At 40.3% G+C, this 24899-nt stretch overlaps 1 protein-coding gene and 1 pseudogene across 4 annotated transcripts in view; both read right to left on the reverse strand.

The window, feature by feature from the left end:
* Nucleotides 1-22507, reverse strand: part of SCCPDH (saccharopine dehydrogenase (putative)) — a gene marked incomplete at both ends in the record, with an annotated part of 36992 nt that extends 14485 nt beyond the window's left edge. For all 3 annotated transcript variants that reach the window (XM_084254356.1, XM_084254355.1, XM_084254354.1), the window contains 5 exons: nt 3415-3464; nt 5960-6089; nt 9081-9161; nt 19913-20025; nt 22318-22507. In XM_084254356.1, the coding sequence (XP_084110482.1) occupies nt 3415-3464; nt 5960-6089; nt 9081-9161; nt 19913-20025; nt 22318-22507 (564 nt within the window). The remainder of the gene's footprint in view (nt 1-3414; nt 3465-5959; nt 6090-9080; nt 9162-19912; nt 20026-22317) is intronic.
* On the reverse strand, nt 14821-15079 carry LOC311184299 (small ribosomal subunit protein bS21m-like; annotated as a pseudogene). Its single transcript has one exon. The product of its transcript is annotated as a small ribosomal subunit protein bS21m-like (transcript).
* Nucleotides 22508-24899: the final 2392 nt, after the last annotated feature.

The raw sequence follows: 24899 nt of genomic DNA on the forward strand, positions 1-24899 counted from the left end.
CTGAAGATGTAATCTGTTACTATGTTACTGGATTAGGTAGGCCCCAACCCAAAATGATTGGTATTCTTATAAAAAGGAAAAATGTAGACATAGACACAAACATATGCCACATAAAGATGCAGGCTGAGATCTGAATGATGTATTTACAATCGAAGGAGTGCCAAAGATTGCCAACAAACCATCAAAATCTAGGGGGAAAGCGTGGAACAGATTCTCCCTCACAGCCTTTAGAAAAACAAACCCTACAAACACCTTAATCTCAGATTCTAGCCTTGAAAACAATGAATTTCTGTAGTTGAAGCAATCTAGTTTTTGGCACTTTGTTAAGGCAGTCCTAGGATACCAATAAAGACAAACTGTATTAGTGTATACAGGCAAACCAAGACTGACTCACAGAAAAAAATAAACCTAATAGATTTACAAATCTATTAGAAATAAAGACAGTAAATTAGTTATCAAAAAAACTTTCCACAAAGAAAATTCCAGATCCAGATGACTTCACTGATGAATTTGACCAAACATTTAAAGAATTAACCAATTCTTTACAAACTCTTCCTCAAAAGTATTATTACCATAATACCAAAACTAGACAAAGACATTTTATCTAAAGCAAGATACATATTCAACAATCCCTATTAAGATCCTAATGGCATTCTTCATAGAAACAGAACAAAAATACTTAAAAATGTATATGGAATCACAAAAGACTTCAAATAGCCAAGAATAATGGCAGTATAATGCTCATGAACTTTAAACTACAATATAAAGGCACAGTAATCAAAACAGTATGGTACTGGAATAAAAACAGACACAGATAGATGGAATAGAATCAAAAGCTCAGAAGTAAAACCACAAATATATGGGTAACAAATTTATGATAAAGGAACCAGGAACATACAATGGAGAAAGAAAAGTCTCTTCAATAAATGATGCTGGAGGGCCTCCCTGGTGGCACAGCGGGCTGAGCACAGTGCTGTGAAGCTGTCCGCAGCCTCCGCAGTGCTGGTTCGATTCCTGGTTGGCCAGGGAGATTCCCACACGGCGTGGCAGCCCTCTCTCCTGTCTCCCCCGCTATTCCCCTCAGTAGTGTATTTCGGTCCTTCTGCCTGTCTGCTCCCTTCTCTGTCTCTGGTGAATTCTCTCACCCTTCCGTGCCTCTGGCCTGTACCCCAGTGCTTGTAGAAATAAATAAATCTTAAAAAATAAACAAATAAATGATGCTGGGAAACTGGACAGCCACATACAATAGAATGAAACTAGGTCACTATCTTAAATCATATACTAAAATCAATTCAAAATGGATTAGAGACTTGAAAATAAGACCTGAAACCACAAGATATATATAAGAAAACATAGGTATAGTTCTTTGACATCAGTCTTAGTGATGTGGATCTCTGTGGATTCATCTCTAACATTAAGACAAACAAAAAAGAATATAAACATATGGGGCCACATCAAAATAAAAAACTTCTACACATTGAAAGAAACCACAGTTAAAACAAAAATGCAGTCTAATGAATGGGAGAAAATATTTGCAAACTATATGTCAGACAACGGGTTAATACACAAAATACGTAATTCATATGAACCAACACAAACAAAAAAATAAAGCCCAATTTAAAAATAGAGGATCTACATAGACATTTACATCAAAGGAGAAATGCAGATGACCAAAAGACACATGAAAAGATGTTCTATATTGCTTACCATTAGGAAATACAAATCAAAATTACAATGAGATTTCATTTCATACCAGTTAGAATAGCTATTATTAAAAGCTAAGAAATAAGCATTGTCAAGGATGTGGAGAAAAAGGAACCCCTGAGCACTGTTGGTGTGAATGTAAATTGGTGGAGCCACGATGGAAAACAGTATGGAGGTTCATCAAGAAGTTAAAAATAGAACTATCATTCAACCCAATTAATCCCACGTCTGGATATCTATCAGAAGAATATGAAAATACTAATTAAAAAAAGAGATGCATCCCTATGTTAATTATAGTATAATTTACAATAACCAAGATATGTCAATAGCCCAAGTACCATAACAAATGAATAAAGATGTTATATATATGTGTACACACACACACACACATGCACACACACTCTTCAGCCATAAAAAAGAAAAATCTTGGCATTTGCAATGACATCCCCCTTTGAGGAGATTATGTTAAGGTAAGTCAGAAGAAGTATGTTTTCACTCATTTCTGGAATAAAATGAAAAACAAAAACCCTTACTCTTACAACAGAATGGCAGTTATGAGAAGGGAAGTATGGGGATGGGGAGAGGAGATCAACTGGTAACTGGATGTTTGATGGTGGCTCGGTAAGATATGTGCAGTTCTTGAGGTGAAAAATGATCCTGGAGCCTAAACAGTGTTGTAAACTAATGATACCTAAGTAAATAAAGTAGAAGAAAACTTTAAAAAAAAAATGACATCACAGGATGGTTCACTGGTACTGTGGTGGTGGGAAAAATTTTGGGGACTACACCTGGGACGAGAAATCAAATATTGTACAAAAATAATGATTAAAAAAAATGAAAATAAAGACATCACAAGAAAATTACAAATATTCCCTATGAACATAAACACGAAAATCCCCAATAATATACTAGCAAACTAAATCTGAAAATATATATATAGAATTACATACTACTAGCATAAAGTGTGGTCCTTCTCAAAACTGCAACTGAAAGATTACATTTACATCATATACTTCTTTTACAGTAATAAAATCTAAATCCAAGATAGGTATAAATCCAAGATAGGTATAAAATAAAACTGCACTAATTTGCACTAAGGTGATAGATTTCTTGTCAGACATTATTTATTGAATAACATCAAATGATATATATTTTAGTATTAGGATCATGGTATAAAATTAATTCTAATTTAATGAATCGTGCAGCTGTTTGGAAAATAAATTCCATTTTAAGTCAAAGTAATTCTTGGCAATCAAATAGCTTTACTTTTTATTTTTTTTTTTAAAGATTTACTTTTTATTTATTTATACAAGAACTGGGGTACAGGCCAGATGCACGGGAGGGTGAAAGGATTCACCAGAGACAGAGCAGAGAAAAGAACAGGGAGACTGACAAAATACACTGCTGAGGGGAGCAGCAGGCGCGACAGGAGAGGTCTGCCGCACCATGTGGGACCATCGCCAGCAGGCCAGGATCGAACTGGTACTGCTGAGGCTGCGGACAGCTTCACAGCGCGATGCTCAACTGCCTGTGCCACCAGGGGAGGCCCATCTTTACTTTTTTAAATTAAACAATGATTAATGCACTAAAAACTAAACATGCACACAAATTCACATATGTAATTGATTAATCTAAATCTTAAGAGGTTTATATCATTTGCAAAATGTTTTTAATGTTAACTCAAAACACCTGACACACAGAAAAACTAACCTCAGGACCTGAATGTACAGTCAGGAAACTTTCCACAGCAGTCAAAGTACCTAAAAGAGAATGGTGAGAGCAGAAAATAAAAAAAAAAATCTACTTAGCCATGACAAATAGTAGTAAACTATTTCTATTCATCTAGGGACCATTTTATCATACTATACTGCTAAAATCAGGAAATCTGTATTGAAAACAGTTTTATTATGTTAAGCAGACTTAAGCAGCTAGTCAGGTAAGTTGTCAGAAATAGTAGTTTAGTGTGAACTCTAACTGCTAGTACTGACATAATCTCTTCCAGTATTCAAGCTGACAACCTCCAATAAGACAACAATTTAGATTGCTCATTCCAGAGGGCCATTAGGACACATTTCTCAAAATTACACTTATGGGAATTATTTTGTTTCCCAATATGACAGCTTTCAAGAAGGCTTATTACTAGTGACTTACAGTGAAAACTATTAAAATGGCCTTTTGATGTCATATAATATACTTACGGGCTGCTAAGGTGAAATAAAAATATAAATAGAAAAGCAGAAAATCTAAGCCAGAAAAAAAAGGGGGGAAATCAACTACACTGACCATGAAAACTAATATATAGGTATAGTGGCTAGTAAATAATTAATCAAGTTCTGAGTTTCTTGATAGTGGTTAAACAAAAGAAAAACATAATGGCCTGGTGATTCTCAAAATCTGATAAAATGAACTATATTTCTTAAAAGATGGTATTCCAACATTAGTTCCAACAGAAAATTAAGACCTGAGGTTTTAGAAAGTTGACAACAAGCAGAATAACAACTAAATCATCAACAATAATGTTACAGCAGAAGAGAACTATAGTCACATTAATGTTGCTACTCTGACTGCTGAGAAAAACCAAGAACAGATTATTAAAGCACAATTTAGTGGAGATGATTCTGAGGATTAGGAGAATATGGTCTGCATATATGTCCCTGTGATCTAAGCCTATCCAAAGAAAGAATGTGGACCTCCTAAAGCAATGTGTAAATGTGAAGCACCTATATAAAACATCAGCTGGGGTGCTTATTAAAATGCTCACTCCTAGGCTTCAATATCTCAAAAAAAGCTTTTATTTATTATGTTTTCAAGATTTATTTATTTATACAAGAACCGGGGTTCAGGCCAGATGCTTGGGAGGGTGAGAGGATTCACCAGAGACATAGTGGGGAACAGAACAGGCAGACTGATGAAATACACTGCTGACGGGAGCAGCAGGCGAGACAGGAGAGGTCTGCCGTGCCATGTGGGACACTCGCTGGGCGGCTGGGATAGAACCAGCGCAGCAGAGGCTGTGGACAGCTTCACAGCGCAGTGCTCAAGGGCCTGCGCCACCAGGGGAGGCCCTCAAAAAAAAGCTTTTAAACAAAGATTAATGTAGTAATTCTTTCATAAAAAGAAAACCTATTCAAAATAACTAAAGACTTCTCTCTCTCTTATCTATCCATCCACCAATATATTGAAACAACCTAAATAAGAAATATGAAAACTATCATGAAGAAAATTTTTAAACTTTGCACTCTTAAGAGAATTCTTTTATTAAATGGACACATAGCAGGGTCCATGGATTACAAGGTTAAATATCTTAAAGATGCTCAATTCATGTTTTTTTTTTTAATTGGGAATTGTCCCAGTGTTTTAGCATTAAATACTGTGATGGTCATTGCCTTCTAATAGCTATTATGTTAAGAAAATATTCTGTTCCCCAAAATCTGAAATCAGTAAATGGCATGAATTCTCAAATCATCTGTGGAAATGGGCATAGTTTTTCACTTTTGATATTCTGATGTGATGATTGTTTTTCTTAATAAATAATGACCTGATATATTATTTTAAAATGCCATTAAAAATTCATTAGTTTTATTTAGTATTTTCTTTTTACTACTAATTTCATAATTAAGGTTGATTAGCAGCTTTCTCCTTTTTTTGCGCTACTTTATTGAGCTTTGGTTTCAGAGTAAACTTTAAATGTAAACTGCAACAATTTCCATGCTTTTAAAGTTCTAAATAAGTTTAACATTGGCACTGGAGTTAACAGTTTCAGGTCATTTTCTAAATGGGCACTTTTAAAATATGCAAGACATTAGTAACTTCTATACTATACCATTAATAATTTTTTCCATTCTTAGTCTCCATTTTAAAAATCGGGTAAAAAAGATGCCCAAAATTTTGATCAATACTTTCTAGCTTTGTTGGTTAAAAAAATGAAAACCTTTTAACTATATCTATATAAATTGCACTTTAAAATGTTACACTCTAAATAAAATAAATTTGAATTTATAATGGAAGGCAAAAAAGTTTTCCAGAAATTTTATTGCTACAGCCTCACTTCAGAACACATACATATGATCCATGTCAAAAAAAAATGTAGCATCAAGAGAATTTTATAACAAGTGTAGTTATATTAATAACAAGGCATGAGTTTAAATTGTTATTTACAGTTGTGTCTTTTCCCAACTAGATTTTAGTTTATCACAATTGCAAATATGTTAAATTCCATTTTAGATGAAATTATTGTCTATGGGTTAATAATTACCATTCATTTTACTTTTGGTATATAATACTCCCAGATCTGCTGGAATAGAGTCAAAACCACAGCTTCCGATGATATAAACTCCTTTTTCTGCAGCTTTCTCATGATACTTCCAGTACATTAGTTCCAGAAACTAAAAAATTCAGGACAAAAAAATATGAACCAGAGCTACATAGTAACTGCTACAGGAGTACTATAAGATTTACCTTTAAAACCAATGGAATTAAACTTGAAAAGCTAACTAATATGGCACTGTGACCAAACGTTAACTGTTAAAATGTTTTTTTCCTTAGTTAACAAATATTTATTGTCTATCTACCATGTTCCAGGTGGTGCAGTAGAATGCTGATCTGACATCACACTATCAAGTTTTTAGAGAGACTTTTAAATGTAAAAGTAGTATCTATTCTCAAAAATACAAAGAAAGCAAGAAAAGGTACTCCAAATCACATTACCCAGATGAACATCATAGACATATAAATAGGACAAAGATAGAATGGCAGGAAAGTCGGGAATGCAAGAGGGAAATAATGACTGTTCTAATCCTTAGTCTTTTTTTAAAAAATTATTTTTTAGAACAGTTTTATATTTGCTGAAAATTGAACAGTAAAGTTTCCCAAGTACCCTGCACCTATTTCCTTATTATATCTGTTAAAGTAACATTTGTTACAACAAACCAATATTGATACATTATCATTAACTGAAGTCCACACTTTATTCATATTTACTTAGTTTTTACCTAATGTCCTTTCTCTGTTCTAGAATTCCAACCAGGATACCGCATTACGTATTTTTTTAAAAGATTTATTTATTTATACAAGCACTGGGGTACAGTCAGAGGCGTGGGAGGGTGAGAGAATTCACCAGAGCCAGAGTGGAGAGCAGAACAGGCAGACTGACGAAGTACACTGCTGAGGGGAGCAGCAGGCAGCAGGAGAGGTTTGCGTACCATGGGGGACCCTTGCCCCATGGGCCGGGGATCGAACCAGCACTGCAGAGGCTGCTGAGGCTGCAGGCAGCTTCGCAACCCAGCACTCAATCGCTGGGCAACGCCGGGGAGGCCCCACATTACATTTAATTGTCATGTCTCCTTAGGTCCCTCTTGGCTGTTACAGTTTCTTAGACTTTCCTTATTGGTGACTTTAACAGTTTCTCAGAGTATTGGTAAAGCATTCTGTAGATTCCCCCTCTACTGGAATTTATCTCATAATATTCTCATGACTGGAGTTACAAGATTTGGGGAAGAAACAGGGGTAAAACATGTCATTTTGTCACATCCCACCAAGGGTACACACTAGCAATATGATTTCTCACTGCCGATGTTGACCTTGAAAATCTGGCTGAGAAATATTTATCAGGTTTCTCCACTGTCAAGTCACCTTTGTCCCCCTCTTTTCCATTCTGTACTCTTTGGGAGAACTGGCTATATGTTGTCCTTATGTAAGAAATGGGGAATTTATGTTCCCCTCCTTGAGGCAAAAAATCTACATAAATTATTTGTAATTCTTCTGTAAAGATTTGTCTCTTCCTCTTCCTTTACCCATTTTTTAATTAATTGAATTTGCATCATTGACTTATAAATTTCCTATATATTCTGGATCTTTATTAGGTTTTGATATCACTTCTATGGCAGTTTATAATGGTAACTTAAAAGTGATTCATTATTTTCTTTGCTCTGGAATATTTAACTAAGATAGGAATTGTTTTTATTTATATTTTCTACCTTTTCTTGAATCAATTTTGACAATTTATACTTTCTTAGTATCTCCAATTTATATTACTAATCAATAAACATGCTATCTTGGCACACTGATGATATAATCAATAAAGACTATAGGGATAAATGAGGATACAGTTTTAAAGCTTAGAGCTTCCTATAGTCCAGCAAATCTCAATTCAAGTCTTTTTTTTTTTTTTAAAGATTTTATTTATTTATTTGTTTATTTATTTATTTTATTTATTTATACAAGCACTGGGTACAGTCAGAAGCGCGGGAGGGTGAGAGAACTCACCAGAGCCAGAGCGGGGAGCAGAGCAGGCAGAAGGACCGAAGTACACTGCTGAGGGGAGCAGCGGGCGGCAGGAGAGGTCTGCGCGCCATATGGGACCCTCCTCCGGTGGCCGGGGAGCAGCCGGGGATTGAACCGGCGCTGCAGAGGCTGCGGGCAGCTTCGCAACCCAGCGCTCAACCGCTGCGCCACTGGGGAGGCCCTCAATTCAAGTCTTAGTTCTTCTACTTATTAGTTGCATAATTCTGAGTTATTTATTTAACCTTCCTAAACTTCAATTTCTTCATCTATAAAATAGGTGGAAAAAGGCCTCCCTGGTGGCACAAGGGATTAAGCACCACACTATGAAGCAATCCACAGCCTCTGCAGCACAAGTTCGATCCCCGGCACGCCAGGGAGCAACCCACATGGCACAGCAGACCTCTCCTGTCTTGCCTGCTGCTCCCCTCAGCAGTCTATTTCATCAGTCTGCCTGCTCTATTCCCCACTCCGTCTCTGGTGAGTCCTCTCACCCCCTGCATCTCTGGCCTATACCCCAGCTCTTGTATACATAAATAAATCTTTAAAAAAAAAAATGGGAAAAGATACCTATCTTATAGGAATGTCGAAAAAGTTACATAAAATACTTAGCATAATGTTAGGTATGTGGTAAGTATTCATTAAATGTAAACATTTAAAATTTTTCAAATAAAGGAATTTTTTCACTTATATTTCTGTAATATGTAAAGGTGCTAATTTTAAAAAGGGAATTATGAAAAAGTTCTAAACGTAAGATTCAGAACACTATTTTGATTAATTTCATTTATCAAAATAAAATCAGTACATCCTATATACATATAAAAATCAGTACATCATATATACATACATACACATATGCACATACATATACATATATATACATAAATCAATACACCCTGTATACAATGAACCTGAAACAAATGAGGGTGCAGCAAAAAAAAAAAAAATCCAGAAAACTAAAGGTACAACTTTACCATCATGCTCTCTTTCAAGTTATCAGTGGAATATCACCTCTAAAAACTAGAGAGATGTCATCAACTTCTAAACTATGTCCACAACATTACACTATTTTCCACTTTCTTCTTTATTTTACATACCTGAGGTTCTCCACAGATGTCAACACAGCTAGTTCCATTTTCAACACATGCTTTTACTACAGGTTCTCCATAAAAGCGATACTGCGGAAATAGAGAAAACCAACAGTTTACTCTTACTTGGCAAGTTTAAATGAATGCAATACCATTGCATTTTGAAAGTACAGTCTTGGTTATTAAGAAATTAAATATTAATAAAATAACCTAGAGATAAAAACGAGAAAATAATGTAGCTACGCTAAACAATCTCCCATAGTGAAAAGCCATGATGGAATTAAAAAGGATAGGGCTTACCCCCAACTAAAGATAAAATGGGAAGTTTTATAGAAGTGATTCATTTGAGTTGACCCTTCTGAATCAGGTTTTCTGAGGCAGACTCCAGTAATGTGCATAGGTGAAGCCTCACAGATGAAGAGTAAGGATTTACCAGGAAAAAGAAAAATCCAGATTAAAGAAGTGTATGTAAAGCTATAAGACAGGGATATTCAGGATACCAGAAGCACAGACTAATGGAGAGGCGATGGTAAATGTCTGGAAAGAAACATTTGGGCCAGATCAGGAAGAGCCATGAGTTGCCATGCTACCAACACTGAACTTTATTTTTTTTTTTTGGACTTCTCGGCTCTCCTGGAGAATTTTAAATAGTACAGTGGTATGAGATTTATTGTATAAACATCTCACTCTGCATGCAGCATGGGAAAACAAGACATATGGTCAGTAAGAAATAATGAAGGACAAAACTAAGCAGAAATATACACAAAGGATGAGATATAACAACATGGCAAAAATTATTGGACATCCTGATTTGCTGAACACGGGGGACCAACAGCTAGTGATACTATAAAGCAAAATAAAGAAAAACAGGTTGAGGGGATAAGTTTAATATTGGACAGAGTAGATATTCTGAACCTGTACCATACTGGATGTCCCAAATTATTTGTTGCTCAAACTAAAGGAAAACAAAATGTTAATGTGTAACACTTAATAACATCAGGATCTGTCCCATTTCAAAGTATTTATTTTTTTCCTATATGAAGACAGCATAAGGAACAGCACAAACCTCTCTGCTTTTCTCATTCTGGCAGCAAAAGATGTAGGAAAGAGATACTCTTTTCCTTTTAGCCCTTAAGAAACAGGTAAAACAACACTTAAAAGATAGGGCAACGCAATATTGACCTTTTCAAGTAGGTCAGATGGCTGTCCTCTTTTACCTACCCAAAAAGCCAACTAGCCTCCTCCTCCCCTTTAAGAATAACAAATGACATTAAAATTACTGAACTAGTAAAGTGTATTTAAATTCTAGTTCCTTCTCTGCCATTAATCAACCTCATAAAATTGCTGAAGTGCATACTTCTCAGACAAGGTAGTATAATGGGACAAAGAAGGGTTTTTTCAGGGCAGAAAGATCCAAGTTCACTCCCTAAATACATTATCTATTACCTATATAAATTGATTTACAATTACATGGATTACTATATTAATATCCATTTTAAACATACATAAAAGAAAAAAGTGGAGATTAAAATAGATGTCAAAATTCTTTTTCTGTATCAACTGGAACCCGCTGGGTAATTCTTAAGATTTACACATATCCTCTTGGAAACTCATTTAGAGAATTCTTTAGCCTTTCTTTTTGTTATCTTACCCCAGTTTCTCAAGTTGGCTAGCATTCCACCTGCTTAGAATTACCTGGGTCACTTGTTAAACACGCTGGTTATTTATTCCCACTGTAAGTCCCTTCTGATTCAGGATTTTTGGGGTAGACCCCAGTAACCTGCATATAAAATAAGCCCCATAGGCAATTCTTGTTCATTAGAGCTAGAGCATTGCCTATCTAGACATTCTCCCTAGAAAATTTCATCTGCATTTCCTGACTTCAACTACAACATATATGCTGATGATATTCAACCTCTATCTCCAGAGCGTGTTACTGATAAGATTTCCTTATTTGTGTATTCTGTTAGAAAGTTGATGACCACCAAGAGCACAAGATACATGGCATGTTTTATGAATAAAACTGTTCATTTTAGCTTCATTTTCCCTCCTCTATTTTCTTCATCCTGATTTCGTCTTACTTAAAAAAAAAAATTCCACCATCTTGTATGCATGTGCTATTTTAATTAATGTAAGAATATAGTGCAGATAGCTCAGTTTCAACATGTTCAAAATCAAATTCATCACTTCTCTCAAAACCTGTTTTTCCTCCTACACTTCCTAGCACTAGAACATTCAAGTGTAGGCTCTAGTTCAGACTGCCTATGTTTCACTCCTGCTATCTTTTCTTTTCTAACCCAAAAGGGAAGATAATGAGACAAGACCATAAAAATGGGCTGAACAGCATGGTTTGTCTAGCACATGGGGTTTAAAGTTAAGCCTGATTTAAATTCAGGCCCTATACTCACTGTGATCCTGGACAAGTTACTTTATCAACCTTCAATTTCTTTGGGGAAAAAAAAGGATAGTTACAGCATGTACTTCACTGGGTTGTAGTGAAGATGAAATCAGGTAATACTAAGAGCTTAGCAAAGTACTGGGCACTAGACTCAGTAAATGTTAGTTTTATTCTTTTTTTTTTTTTTTTAAAGATTTATTTATTTATTTATACAAGCACTGGGTATAGTCAGAAGTGCAGCAGGGTGAGAGAATTCACCAGAGCCAGAGTGGGGAAAAGAACAGGTAGATGAAATACACTGCTGAGGGGAGCGGCGGGCGCAGCAGGAGAGGTCTGCGCACCAAGTGGGACTCTCGCCGGCGGCCGGGGATCAAACCGGCGCTGTACAGGCTGCAGGCAGCTTCGCAGCCCAGCGCTCAACCGTTGCGCCTCCAAGGGAAGCCCCTAGTTTTATTATTTTTTGTTTTTATTAATGGCATCATTCTCCACACAATTCTCAGATGAAAAACATGGAAGTTGTTTCTGGCTCTATCTATTCTGGAAGTCACCGAGTTTTAAATCAAATCATTCCCCCCTCCTCTACACTTCCAAATCTTAGTTCACACCCGTGACCTCTCACCTAACTTAATACAAACAGTAACTGTCTTCACTGCAGCCAATACAGCCCCAAGAAATATGAAATCATTCTAAAATAAAAATCTGCTATCATCCTTGGTCCCACCCCCACATATCCATCTTAAAATTCTTCACTACGTCTCCAGTGCCTATCACACAGTATAAAATTCATACTTCTTAGCATGTATGTCAGAAAAAGTCTTCAAGCATCATGTCACACCAGAGCCCTTTAATCCCCATATTTCAGCAATTCTAAATTCCCTATAATTGCCTGAGCATGCTGCTTCTTCACATTCATGTTTTTGCTTTTACTATCTGGAACATCTTCTACCCATTCTGTGACTTTCGGGCTTTCTCCCAACTTCTCCAGGTTTAGCATTTTAGCCTCAGGTTCACTTCTCATGCCTCAGCTAGTAAGCTATAAGTCTTTCAGCTATTCGGTTTATGTACAAGTATTGGCAAGTTACAGTAAAACATTAATGAGCTTCTGAAAATAATAACTCCTTCTGGAAAGAGTTCACACTTTCCTATCCACTATAAGTGTCCCACTCCTTATATCGTATTCTTTTCACCTGAACTACTACCCCTTTGGGTAATCTAAGGGTGAGTCTTCCACACAAATATTCCTAAACCATTATGATTTCTTTCTTAGTACTCTTGTGTTTTTATGAGATGAATGGACAGAGTTAGAATAGCAATCTTTGATCTCAAAGAAGACAAGTTCCCCTCGTGAAGTCAATTTATAGGTCAAAACTGCAATCCTGCTCTCAAAACTTCATGTTCTAACCCAATGGTCTCCCAAGTAGGTGTGTACAGAATGATCCCTTGAATGTAGAAATAAATATTAATACTTTTATTCATGCTAAGTGTTACAGGAAACACAAGAGAAAAGTTAAGTTTTAGGGCCTCCCTGGTGGTACAGAGATTAAAGTCTTAGTGCTATCAAGCTAACGTCAGCCACTGCGGCATGAGTTCAATCCCCAGCCAGGGAGCTAACCGGCATGGCACAGCAGGCCTCTCCTGTCTCACCTACTGCTTCCCTCAACAGTGTATTTCAGTAGATCTGCCTGTTCTGCTCCCCACTCTGTCTCTGGTGAACAATCACACCCCCTGCACCTCTGGCCTACACACCAGTTCTTGTATGAATAAATAATCTTTAGAAAAAAAGTTAAGTTTTGTTAGTAGTTAATATATTCGTTGAATGCAGAATGTTCCTTGGTCATGTGGCCGTATACTGAATATAGATACTAAAGATATCCTGAGGGCAATGGGGGGGAGTTCCACAATACATAGGGGTCATAATGACACCCTCATTCATTCAGTCATTTTGGGGACATTTGACCTAATTTTTGTTTACATATACTGATAAGTTTAACCACTATTATTTGGCTTTAACTAAATAAACCCTCATAAAATAGACAAAAACAAAACAAAGACCCCAATTTGCAAAGAAACAAGTTTTGAGTCCAAACTGGCACAGGAGATACTTGTACCCTTGAGGGCATAAATTCTCTCTCTAAATCACCCTTATTACAAAGTGAAAATGACAATCTAAATAGAGATTAGGGAGGAGCAGATTTGGGGGGCAAAAACCCAGAGACTGAGAAGCCAAGTGGAAACATCCAGAATTAGGTAGTTACATTCATCAGTCTGGAGGTTAAGGGGAGGTCCTCACTGTAGATAAATTAAATTAGGTATTATCAACATACAGTTAGTATTTAACCATGGCATCCAACCCATTCTGATCATAATTCATGCTTCTAAGAAATTCATTTCCCAGAGCAGCACCATACACAAATATATCTAACTGAAATTAAAGATTTACAAACCAGCAGTACTTACCATTATTATATAATTCACCCTACTTCCTATTCCAAGTATCTCATGTTTGTTTGTTTTTTAAAGATTTATCCATTTATGCATACAAGAGCTGGGGTACAGGCCAGAGATGTGGGGGTGAGAGGATTCACCACAGAGTGGGGAATAGAACAGGCAGACTGACCGAAACACATTGTTATGGGGAGCAGCGGGCGAGATACGAGAGGTCTGCTGTGCCATGTGGGTAGCTCCCTGGCCAGCTGGGGATCAAACTCGTGCTGCAGAGGCTACGGATTGCTTCATAGTGCGGTGCTTAACCCCTTGCGCCACCAGGGAGGCCCTGTCTCATGTTTTTTAATTTAATTTTTTACTGTAGTAAAATATACATAACAATTTACCATTTAAAACTGCTTAAGCAGGGGCATTCCCTGGTGGCACAGCAGTAGAGTGCTGGGCTGCAGGGCTGCCCTTAGCCTCTGCAGCACAGGTTCATTCCCCAGCTGCTGGCGAGGGTCCCACAAAAAAACAGAAACAAAAAACAAAAAAACTGCTTAAGCATCCAGTTCAGTGGCATTAAGCACATTTACCACCATTCATCTCCAGAATTTTTTCATTTCCCCCAAATGAAACTCTGTTCCCATGAAATACTTTCCTTCCCAATCAGTCCTTGGCAACCAACCATTCTACCTCTAGAGTACTTGTTGACTTCATGAAAGTCCTCACTATCTTATTTCCACTTAATATAAAAGAATGCCTATTGCTGACTAGGGACTGGGGACTGCTTCTGTATATGCAGGTTTTCCTGCATGTAAGTGATTTAGTTTAATGCAAGAGAGGTAAGAGAAAATGGGATTAGTGATTGAAAACAGGAAGACACACTGTATAAGGGTTTCATTCTGGGCCTCCTATTCACAGGCCTTAGCAGTCCTGCAATGGATCTGCCTAATTCTTTCGCATCAAGAAGTTGATTTTGTGAGCCATTTCCATATTGTAGACACGCTCTCAGGTTTCATAGCACTCCCACTGTTGCCAGTGGCAAGGTTTCTCATAGCACTGCCGTTGCTTAATGTCCTCAATGAGCCCATCCATAGTGAGGGTTCTAAGGTCTGTATTTATCTTCAATTTTCCCTTCCTGCACCATCACAGCCCTAGCAAAGAACTTCAGACACTTTGCCATGACTTTAGATTTAAGTCTTCACTCTGTGGGACTGCACACCCCACAGGACCCAAGTTTTTTTTTTCTTTTTAATGCTGATTCTCAGCCTAGATTGATTTCACCCTATACTGGCCAATCAGTTTCTGTTTGGGATAATGAAGATTCACAAAACTGTGAATATACTTAATGTCACTGAAGAATATACTTAAAAAAGGTTAACAAGGTAAATTTTATGTTATGTATATTTTACCATAACAATTATTTTTTAAAACTGGCCCAGAGAGTGTAAACAGAGGAGAGTTTCTAAGGCTTGAGCTCAGAGGCCTCTAGCATTTTCTGGAGGATAAAGAAATTGAACAAGGGAGACTGAAATAAAGCTGGGGGACAAGAGGAATCCAGGAGGGAACAAGAATGCAGAAACCAAGAAAAGAAAGTGAGAGACTGGAAAAATTACCAAAAGGTATGAGAAGGGCTGAGAATTGACAACTAAAACTGACAGAATCATTTCATTGAAGTAGTGAGGATAAAAGTCTAAGAATAGTTTAAGTTAGAATAGGACATAAGGAAGTAAGAGAATTCTTCCAAGGTATTTTACGAAGGAGGCACATAAAAATGGATTCACTGGAGGGACATGTGGAATTAAGGGAAGTTTTTTTAAAGATGGAAGATATAATCCCCTACTTGTATAATGACAGAAGCAATCTAGTCAAGAGGGAAAATTTGGTAAGAAGAATGTGTGTGATATTGCACCCAATATAAGCAGGGCAGTTTTTCCTTGTAACAAGAGGTAAGGCATGGGCCTCCCCGGTGGCACAGCGGTTGAGCGCTGGGTTGCGAAGCTGCCCGCCGCCTCCGTGGTGCCGGTTCGATCCCCGGCTGCTCCCCGGCCACAGGAGGAGGGTCCCACATGGTGCGCAGACCTCTCCTGCCGCCCGCTGCTCCCCTCAGCAGTGTACTTCGGTCCTTCTGCCTGCTCTGCTCCCCGCTCTGGCTCTGGTGAATTCTCTCACCCTCCCGCGCTTCTGACTGTACCCAGTGCTTGTATAAATAAATAAAAAAATAAATCTTTAAAAAAAAAAACAAGAGGTAAGGCAGAGTTAGGGTACAGTGCAGGGAGGTCAATATGAAGAAATTAGCTTCTGGCAGTTTCTATTTTCGTAGAAAAAGAAGAAAGAAATTAAATCATCAGATAAGGATGAGGAAAGATGGGTGGGATACTAAAAATGTGACAAAGAAGAAGTTGTGAAACTATTGCTTCAGGAGTAGAATAGAGAATAACCCAGAGAAATGCACCAGAAATGCTAGAGGTGCTGAGATCCCATGTGAGGTTTGTTAACCACAAATTCAAAGTGGGACTGGCAGTATGGAGATGCATTTTTCTCCAGTCGCACTGGGTTACTCCTATCAAGCGAGGAGTAGGCAGTTCTAGAATAACAAGGTTACAGGGGGATTTTCAGAGTACTGGAGAGGGAAGAACAAGTGAGTAGGCTGAGAGTATATATGAGAGTGATTATATCAACAAACAATAGAATGTAAGCTAGTTAAGAATAATGCTAAGCAATTTAAATATTTTTACTTAATAAAAAAACTTTTTGCTTTCAATAAAAACATGCTTTACAACAACTTTCTAAATGCTCAGCTTTCCAACATTTTGCCAATTGTGATAGCTTTCTCAGATGCGTAAAAGTCACCAACATTCACCTTGTGATACATGCCAAAGTATCCCTTTCATATCAGCACAATAACAAAAGCTGGTGTTTCGACTCTGAAAATAGACTGTGAATCCAAACACTTCTCACTTCTTCCACTATCACCCCATGCTGGGCTTGCCTGGGCCTTTCCCTATTGTTCCTTACCAAGGAATTTCAAAATCAGATCATGCCTTGCTTTCAACCATTCAATAACACCATTGTATTTAGCAGAAAACTCAAATCCTAGCCTTGACCTGTAAGAACATATGTGACCTAGATCCTGAGTACTTCTACAGTCTAACTTCTACCTCTCACCCTTAAGACCCAGTTACACGAGCTACTCACCCTGGTCTCTCACATTCCTCAGTCTTGCAAAGCAAGACTTGTATTTGCAGGACCTTGTATTTGCTTTCCCATTGTAGAGTAAGGTAAAAAGTATCAGGCTTTTCTGCCCTCCCGCCATCAGGTTAGATGATGGATCTTTGCGGTACTGAATGCATGCCTGATGGTGGGCACCTGGAGTAGGATGTGGGCATAGGTAGATGGGATTCACCTGGGCTAAGACTGGGCTTTTAAGGGCGGCGTCACGGGGACGCCAGCAGAGGAGAAGCAGGAGAGCAGAGAGAATGCGAGAGAACGCCGGAGAGCCCAGAAGGAGTGAAGACTTGCTGGGGGCCGGGAGGCCTACCAGCCTCCCCGACCCCCCGGCACCCCTACCTGCCATGTACCCGGTAAATCCCAATAAAAGCCTGCAAAAGCCACTGAGGACTCCAGGACTCTCCTCCTTTACCCGGTCTGCTGGATTAGAAAACCTGCTCAGTGGCCCTTCCTGCCCACTACGTTTGGTGTAAGTCGGCAAGATGATCCATGCAGACGGGTATAGAGCCCTTCAAAGACCTCTGGAGGGACTGAGGAGTAGCAGACCTAAAGCCTGTGACAACGCTGGAGGCGTCATGGCACAGGAGGTGGACAAGGTCCGGGAGCTACGGGATGAGACCTCGCCTGGAGAAGATGCCCAAGAGGACCAGCCAACGACCCCTGAGGCAGCAGAGCAGAATCGTTGGGGGAAAAAAAGGACCACGATTCAGAGCTCCTCAATGTGGAAAAAGGAAGAAGCCTATGGACTTGGGACTAATAGACTTGGACTGACAATCCTGCCAGAAGGCGGAGGAACCTTGGCAGGTTGTTAAGTTTTGGGGATCCTGGGGGTGGATGGTATAGTATATAAACCCCAGGAGATGGGAATCTGGGAGTGGCCAGTGGGCCTCAGTGGCCAAAAGCAGCCTGTGTACTGCCCAGCAGTGAGGCAGAGGAGAAAAGCCAACTGAGAAGGCAAAAGCTGGTGCTGAGACTGAGAAGCCCTGAGCAGCGCTTAAGCACTAAGTAAGCTAAAGGCCAGTGAGTCTCTAAAAATCACCTGTGGGTGATGCCCTGCTCACGGCTGAGTGAGGGTGAGGAGCTGAGGAACCTGTCCTTGGGGGATGGGTGGGGAGCATGGCTTGCGGTGGAGCCCACAGCCAAAAAGGGGACCCAAGAGAGGCCGCGTGTGGAGCTTGTATCCATGGATCCCCAACCCATGTGCTTGTGCAGTGGGGTTTGGCCTGAGTGCAGGGGTCTGTGTGTCGCACTGGTGGCTATGAAAGCCTAGTGTTGGAGTGACCGCAGACAGAAACCTGATTGGGCGATTACCCCCAAAGAATAGAGAATCCCCAATCCAATAGTGAGTGCATCCTGGGGGTGGATGCAGTGTGTGGCTTGTGGCAGAGACCAGAGTTAGAGAAGGTCAGGAATCCTGACGGCTCCTAGGCATGTGACGGTAGATGCCGTGAGTGATTCCCCTCCCTCTCATGAGCAGTGCCTTCGGCAGCAGAAGTGGTGGATCATCTGCTGGTGCCAATAATTATCTTTTGCCACTAGGTTGGTGCCCTGCCTGGACTTATTTGTGTTCTGTTATATTGTGATATATTTCATTTGCTTTTGTGGGCCATGGCTGCAGTGTTCTATTGCCAAGAGAAATGTATATGACTTGTATAGACTGGCAGAAAACCCTGAGGGGGGGAGGACTGTAGGGTAAGGCAAAAAGTATCAGGCTGTTCTGTCCTCCCGCCATCAGGATAGATGACAGAACCCGGTGATGCTGAATGCATGCCTGATGGCTGGCACCTGGAATAGGGTGTGGGCATACGTAGATGGGATTCACCTGGGCTTTTAAGGGCAGCATCACGGGGACGCCAGCAGAAGAGAAGCAAGAGCAGAGAAGCAGAGAGAACACCGGAGAGTGCAGAAAGAGTGAAGACTTGCTGGGGGCTGGGAGGCCTACTGGCCTTCCAGTACCTCTACCTGCCATATACCCAGTAAATCCCAATAAAAGCCTGCAAAAACCACTGAGGACTCCAGGACTCTCCTTTACTCAGTCTGCTGGATTAGAAAACCTGCTCAGTGTCTCTTCCTGCCCACTACACCCATGAAATACCCTTTCTCCTCAAATACTCAACATGATTTAACTCCCACTTCGTTGAGGTCTCTGCTCAAATGTCAATTTCTCACAGAAGCCTTCCCTGACTATCCATTTAGGGATAGGGACTGATGTGCCAACATCTTAAATCGTTTTACCCTGCTCTATTTTTCTTCAAAGTACTTCTGACCATTATAATTTTTTTTCCTATCTCCCCCACTGGACTATAAGTTCCACAAGGGATTTTCTGTATTCACCCTTAAGTCCCAGAGACCTAGATTAGAGCAGTGTATATTCAGTATTTATGGAATTAATCATCAATCCTTTTTAATATCGATTTTTGCATGTTTTCAGCAATTATAGAAATATAATTTATAAATACATAAAAATACATGAGGGGTACACACACAACTGTTTTTTAGAGTTTACAGTTAAAAAGCTATGGCAACCACAGCTGCAAGCAACAAACAAGCCAGACACACTCCCATGGAAAGTGTCTCTCTCTCTGTCTCTGTCTCTCTCTCTCTCTCTTCACCCCCCTCAGGAGACTTGGGCCATATTCATACCTTATGCTCCTCAAGGGGTGAAAATACTCTATATATGGGGTTAAGGCCCTGACCAACTCTTCTGTTCTCTGCCTTTGTGTTTCAGATTTAGCTTGAATGAATGGATTGTTTGTTCTGACACAAAGCAGGGTTGATTACTTACTGGTCCTACACAATTGAGGACAACTGCTGCCTGTTTAGCCATTTCATCAAGTGAGGCTGGATTACTGATATCACAAATTATTATTCCAACTTCAGTTGACAGTGATGGTCTTCCTAAAATAAGAAATAAATTATTTTAAGCAAATCCTGACACAGTGTTATTATCTTCCAGATCTTTTTATAGTAATCACTGGTAGCTAATTTATTATATTGAAAGCTAACTCTCCCTCTGAAACAAAAGATAAAATTTTTTAACCAGATAATTAAAAAACAGGAAAAGGTTATGGGGAAATGGAGTTAATATTGAGTTACCAATCTTTTTAAAAATTAACATAACAATGTAGGTTGTGATACTACTGTTGGATGTTAAATAGATTACAGTCAGACTTCCTCTGCCAAGAATTATAAAGGGAGTTTCTCATCAACTATTAAGCAATTACATATGATACAATTATGGGGGTTAAGGGCTGTCCTGAATAGTAACATAAAGAGAACAGGACTCTGAGGTCAAAAGTATAGTCTAGGTAAGAAAACTCAGGCTCCTCCAGAAATAACTGCAATTAACTGAATCAACAGAGTAATGCAGGTTTCCATGTGTCAAGGGGTAGTCCCTGAAATAACCATCAGGGCATTACAAATAATAGGTAACAAGGTGTACTAGTTAGTCCAGTGAATTTTCTCTTTTGGAAAAATAAAAAAGGCCAAAACGCTTTTGGTCAAGACTCCTTATTTGGTATTAGCTGCACAAGGAGTTGTAGGAGGCACCACCCTACATGTATCTTCTGTACATAACCATAAACAGTATTCTATATTCCCACCATAAACAGAGTTGTGTGGAATTATGATATGAAAATTAAAGAATGTGGTATAACCAGAACTCCAACAGGTGCCATTGGTCTGTATGAGAGGAGACCGGGGTGGAAAATTAAAAACCAAATTTACAGGCTACTGAGTCCTAAATTAAAGATGTCTCCCCGCAACATGAGCATAGGATTTCTGCATGTATGTTCAAAATGTGTCTCCCCAACACTTAGAACAGCACAGAAAAGACCATTCAAAAAAATTAAGTTTGGACGAATGCTGAAAGAATTAGTAGAGGCTTCAAATAGAAACACAAACTTTTTTTTTCCTGAATGAAGCAGTTTATAGCAGCACTATTTACAATAGCTAAGCTTTGGAAACAGCCCAAATGCCCAAAAATAGATGACTGGATTAAGAAGATGTGGTACATATATACCATGGAATATTACTCAGCATTCAAAAAGGATAAACACATGCAATTTGCAGCAACATGGATGGCGCTGGAAGGGATCATGCTCAGCGAAATAAGCCAAAAAGAAAAAGAAAAATACTGGATGGTCTCACTCATAGCAGGAATCTAGAAAACTTAAATAAGGGACCAGAAAAATGAATAACTATAAGAAAGCGAAAATCAAAATCAACAAAAAACTATGAACCAGAGACACTTTTTGGGGGGTGAGGGGCGGGAGGGGAGGGATTGGGGTCAGAATGGGGGGGTTGCAATTGTATGGGGAATATAAAAATAAAATTTATTATTTAAAAAAAAAAAAGGAGAGAATGAATTAGAGAGACTCAGACAGATAATACAAACTAAATTCCAGAAGCTTGGTGCTTTGAGGAAATATCAAAGAGGGAGAAGTAATTTATAGATGAAGAGGGAGTGGTTGGGATATGGGTAAATATTCGTAAGGATAGACTTTGATCCAGACTTTGAAGGATAGTTAACACTTGACATTGCGATAGGGGTGAAAGGTCATTTCAGAATTCTTGGAGCAGAAGAACACAGATCCAGAAGTATCAATACAAAAAATATGGGACACACATGAGGGTCAGTGAGTAGTTCTATTTGGCAAGGTTTAGTTTGGCATTCAGAAGTAAATTTTTCTCTCTTAAAAAAAAAAAAAAAAGACTGCAGGATTCTCAGAAGCCCAAAACAAAAACCACAAAGACTTTACCAGTAAACCTCTCAAGCTTTCTCTCCCACCTTGAAAACACAAGGCAAACAGAGCGTGCAAACAATCTCAAGCCAATGCTCTACTTTTTTCATACGCCCAAATTTCAAGAAATCTCCAATCATACCAAGGACCCTTGCTCTAGTCTAGGAGGGAGCAATGAAAAACTCAAGTTCTGGACTCTCGCCTGCGGGACTGCCAAACTGGAGGAGATACTCAAATTTTTTAAATATCATCTTTTAATTTAGTTGGAGAAACAATGCCATCATACCACCCTTGGAAGCGTCGCTCTCCTCCTCCTAGGGGAGGCGGGCTTGGGGACTTGGGGACACCTAGGCGAGCACCCCTGGAGGGGAAACGCTCCTCGCGCGCGACTCGAAGCCGTCAGCCCCGCGGAGGGGGCCCCGGGGACCGCGCCACCCGCCCCCTTTACCCAGCTTCAAGGCAGCCCTATCCAGCACTCGCTGCAGCTTCTCCCGGCTGCGGCCCGCCACGGCCCAGGGCAGGTGGGCGCTCCGCCCCGGGTCCACCTGCTCCCGGGCCACCTCCTCCGTCACGAACTGGCCGGTGAAGCCCGAGGCGCCAAACACCACCAGGTGGAACGGCCTCTTGTCGGTCGCCATGACGAGCCCGCTGCGAGCGGAGCACCGGGGAGGGCTGAGCTCACGGCGCCTGCGCCTCAGGCAGCGACCCCAGCACCGGGCGCAGCAACCGCCTCCGTCAAGGCCGCCGACGTCGCCGCCACTGGCGCGCCGCGCTCCCGACACCCCGCGCGCGGCCCCGCGCAAGGGCCCCGCCCACGCCCACGCCCAGGCCCACGCCGCGCGGCCCGCCGCCTCGGCCCCGGGAGGCTTCGGCGGCCGGACTGCGCGCGGCCTGGGCTCCGGCTGCGGAGCCGCTTCCAGGGCTGGCAGGAGCTGCGGGCGGCCCGTCCTGCGGCCCATCGTTTGTCCCGCGCGGCGCTGACCGCCCGAGGGATCACATCTCCGCGCCCTCGGGAGGCTGGAGGCGGCTGCCACTAGCTCCTCCTGTTAATCCAGGGGGTTGCGCAAGGAATTCGCCAAAACCTGGTGACTGGACGGTAGTGCCCACGCCAAGAACTTTTTTTGTGTATTTGTGTCTTCCAGGTGTATTGGCCAAGGGATGTCTGTGAAGCTGCTGGACAAGGGGGAGGACCCGGGGCTCGCAGTCGAATGCACCCTGTAACATCTCTGGCGGATAAGCCGGGGGCCACCCAGCCGCTTTCCCCTGCGCCACCCCTTGGGAATCAGAGGGACGGACTGAGGGGCCCCACTTTGCATCCAAAATAGGAACCTTTTTTAAAAATTTATTTTTTATTGATTTTTTAAATTTTTAAATTTTTAGCATTTATCATTTTTAAATTTTTTTTAGACAATATTTGCTACCCTCCACCCCCTCAGATTGAGTCCCCATTGAATTTCCTTCCCCAAGGCACCCATGCACCATCACCACAGTCCCCTGTGCTCCTCCCTCCCTCCCTCTAATCCCTCTCCCTGCTCCTCCCCTGCAGGGTGTCTCTGATTTACAATTGTCTGTTTTTGCTTTGTTGTGTTTTGTACTGTTAGTATTTTTTTTTTACATTGATGTCTTATTTGGTTCCCCTGTAATCCTGTTATAAGTGAAACCATCCAATATTTTTCTTTTTCCTTCTGGTTTATTTCACTGAGCATAATTCCTTCCAGCTCCATCCACGTTCCTGCGAATGGCATGAGTTTATCAAAGTAGGAATCTTAAGAGCCTCCGGTGAAGACTGAAAGAGTAAAAAAAGAAAAAGAAGATTGAAAAGAGGACTCCATAGACACCAGGGAGGGCAGTCTGGAGTCTGCTCATACAGATTAGCAAAGAGCAAGCCAAAAGAGCCCTGGGGAGACCTCTCTACATGAGAGACACCCTTTGAGGGTCTGGACCTAGGGAAGGACTGGGGTTTGAGAACAAAGGGATTAAATTTATAGGCTGAGAAAGGAAGGAGAGTGGACTTAACTAAAATCCATTTATTGTTGTTGATTGTGGGCACCAGTCAGATGTAGCTCTGTGGTTGTGCAGTGCCCATTTCCATCTTCAAGGTGAAGGTATGGTGGAGGCTGCCTGTGAGCAGCTTGGGTTTGAGCTAATCTGGTCTCAAAGTATATGACTTTTTCCTTAACAGTCAATTTGATCAGCTGTAAATAGATAGTTCAGGGTTGCCCAAGCTGGGGAAAAGTAGTAAGAAAACCAGTGGGCCCAGGAAATTTATAGAAGCAGGTGTCTCAGCCTAGAATTATCAGGTTTATCCTCTTGTTTACCAGCCCCTGGGAACAGCATAGTTCTTGCAAAATTTTTGTCCTTGAGTCCTGTCCTGCTGTGTGCAGAGAACCTTCCTATCTCAAAGCTGGTTGGGGGTGGAGAATGTACATGGGTTCTGGGGGTTTTCAGGGATCACCTCAGCTCTCCCCAGCATCCACTTGTGCGGCACCCTCTGCTACAAGCCCCTCACTCCACCACCTTGGTGCCTGTCACTTCCTCTTCTTACCCCATGATCATTGACATGTTAATGTTCAGGCTTTGTGGGCAAATAACTCCCAGAGCTATGCTGCCATTTAAGCTTTGAGAGAAAGTGAACAGGGATTCAGGAAATCCTCAAAATACAAAATTCAAGTTTCTGGAGCCATGTTATTCATGTATTCAAAAACCATTTAATATAAATAAATGGCAGTGAAAAGACAAATTGCCCAGTACAGAGGAATAATAATAATTTGTATACTTACTACCTCCTGGAGAGGAGCATAACAGTGAAGAAACCTGGTAAACTCTACATCATCAAATGAGCAAAGTTAACATCAATGATAAATCACATTGATAACACTATCCTTGAGATATGATAAGAAAGATGGTCTTCCTCCCCAAAACCCAAAACTCACTTGTACCCTGGTGAATATTCTGCACAATACCTGACCAGTACTCCTCAAAATTGACAATGTCATTTAAAACAAGGAGCAACTGCAAAACTGTCACACA

Source organism: Talpa europaea, assembly GCF_964194135.1.
Source record: "Talpa europaea genome assembly, chromosome: 14".
Lineage (NCBI taxonomy): Eukaryota > Metazoa > Chordata > Mammalia > Eulipotyphla > Talpidae > Talpa > Talpa europaea.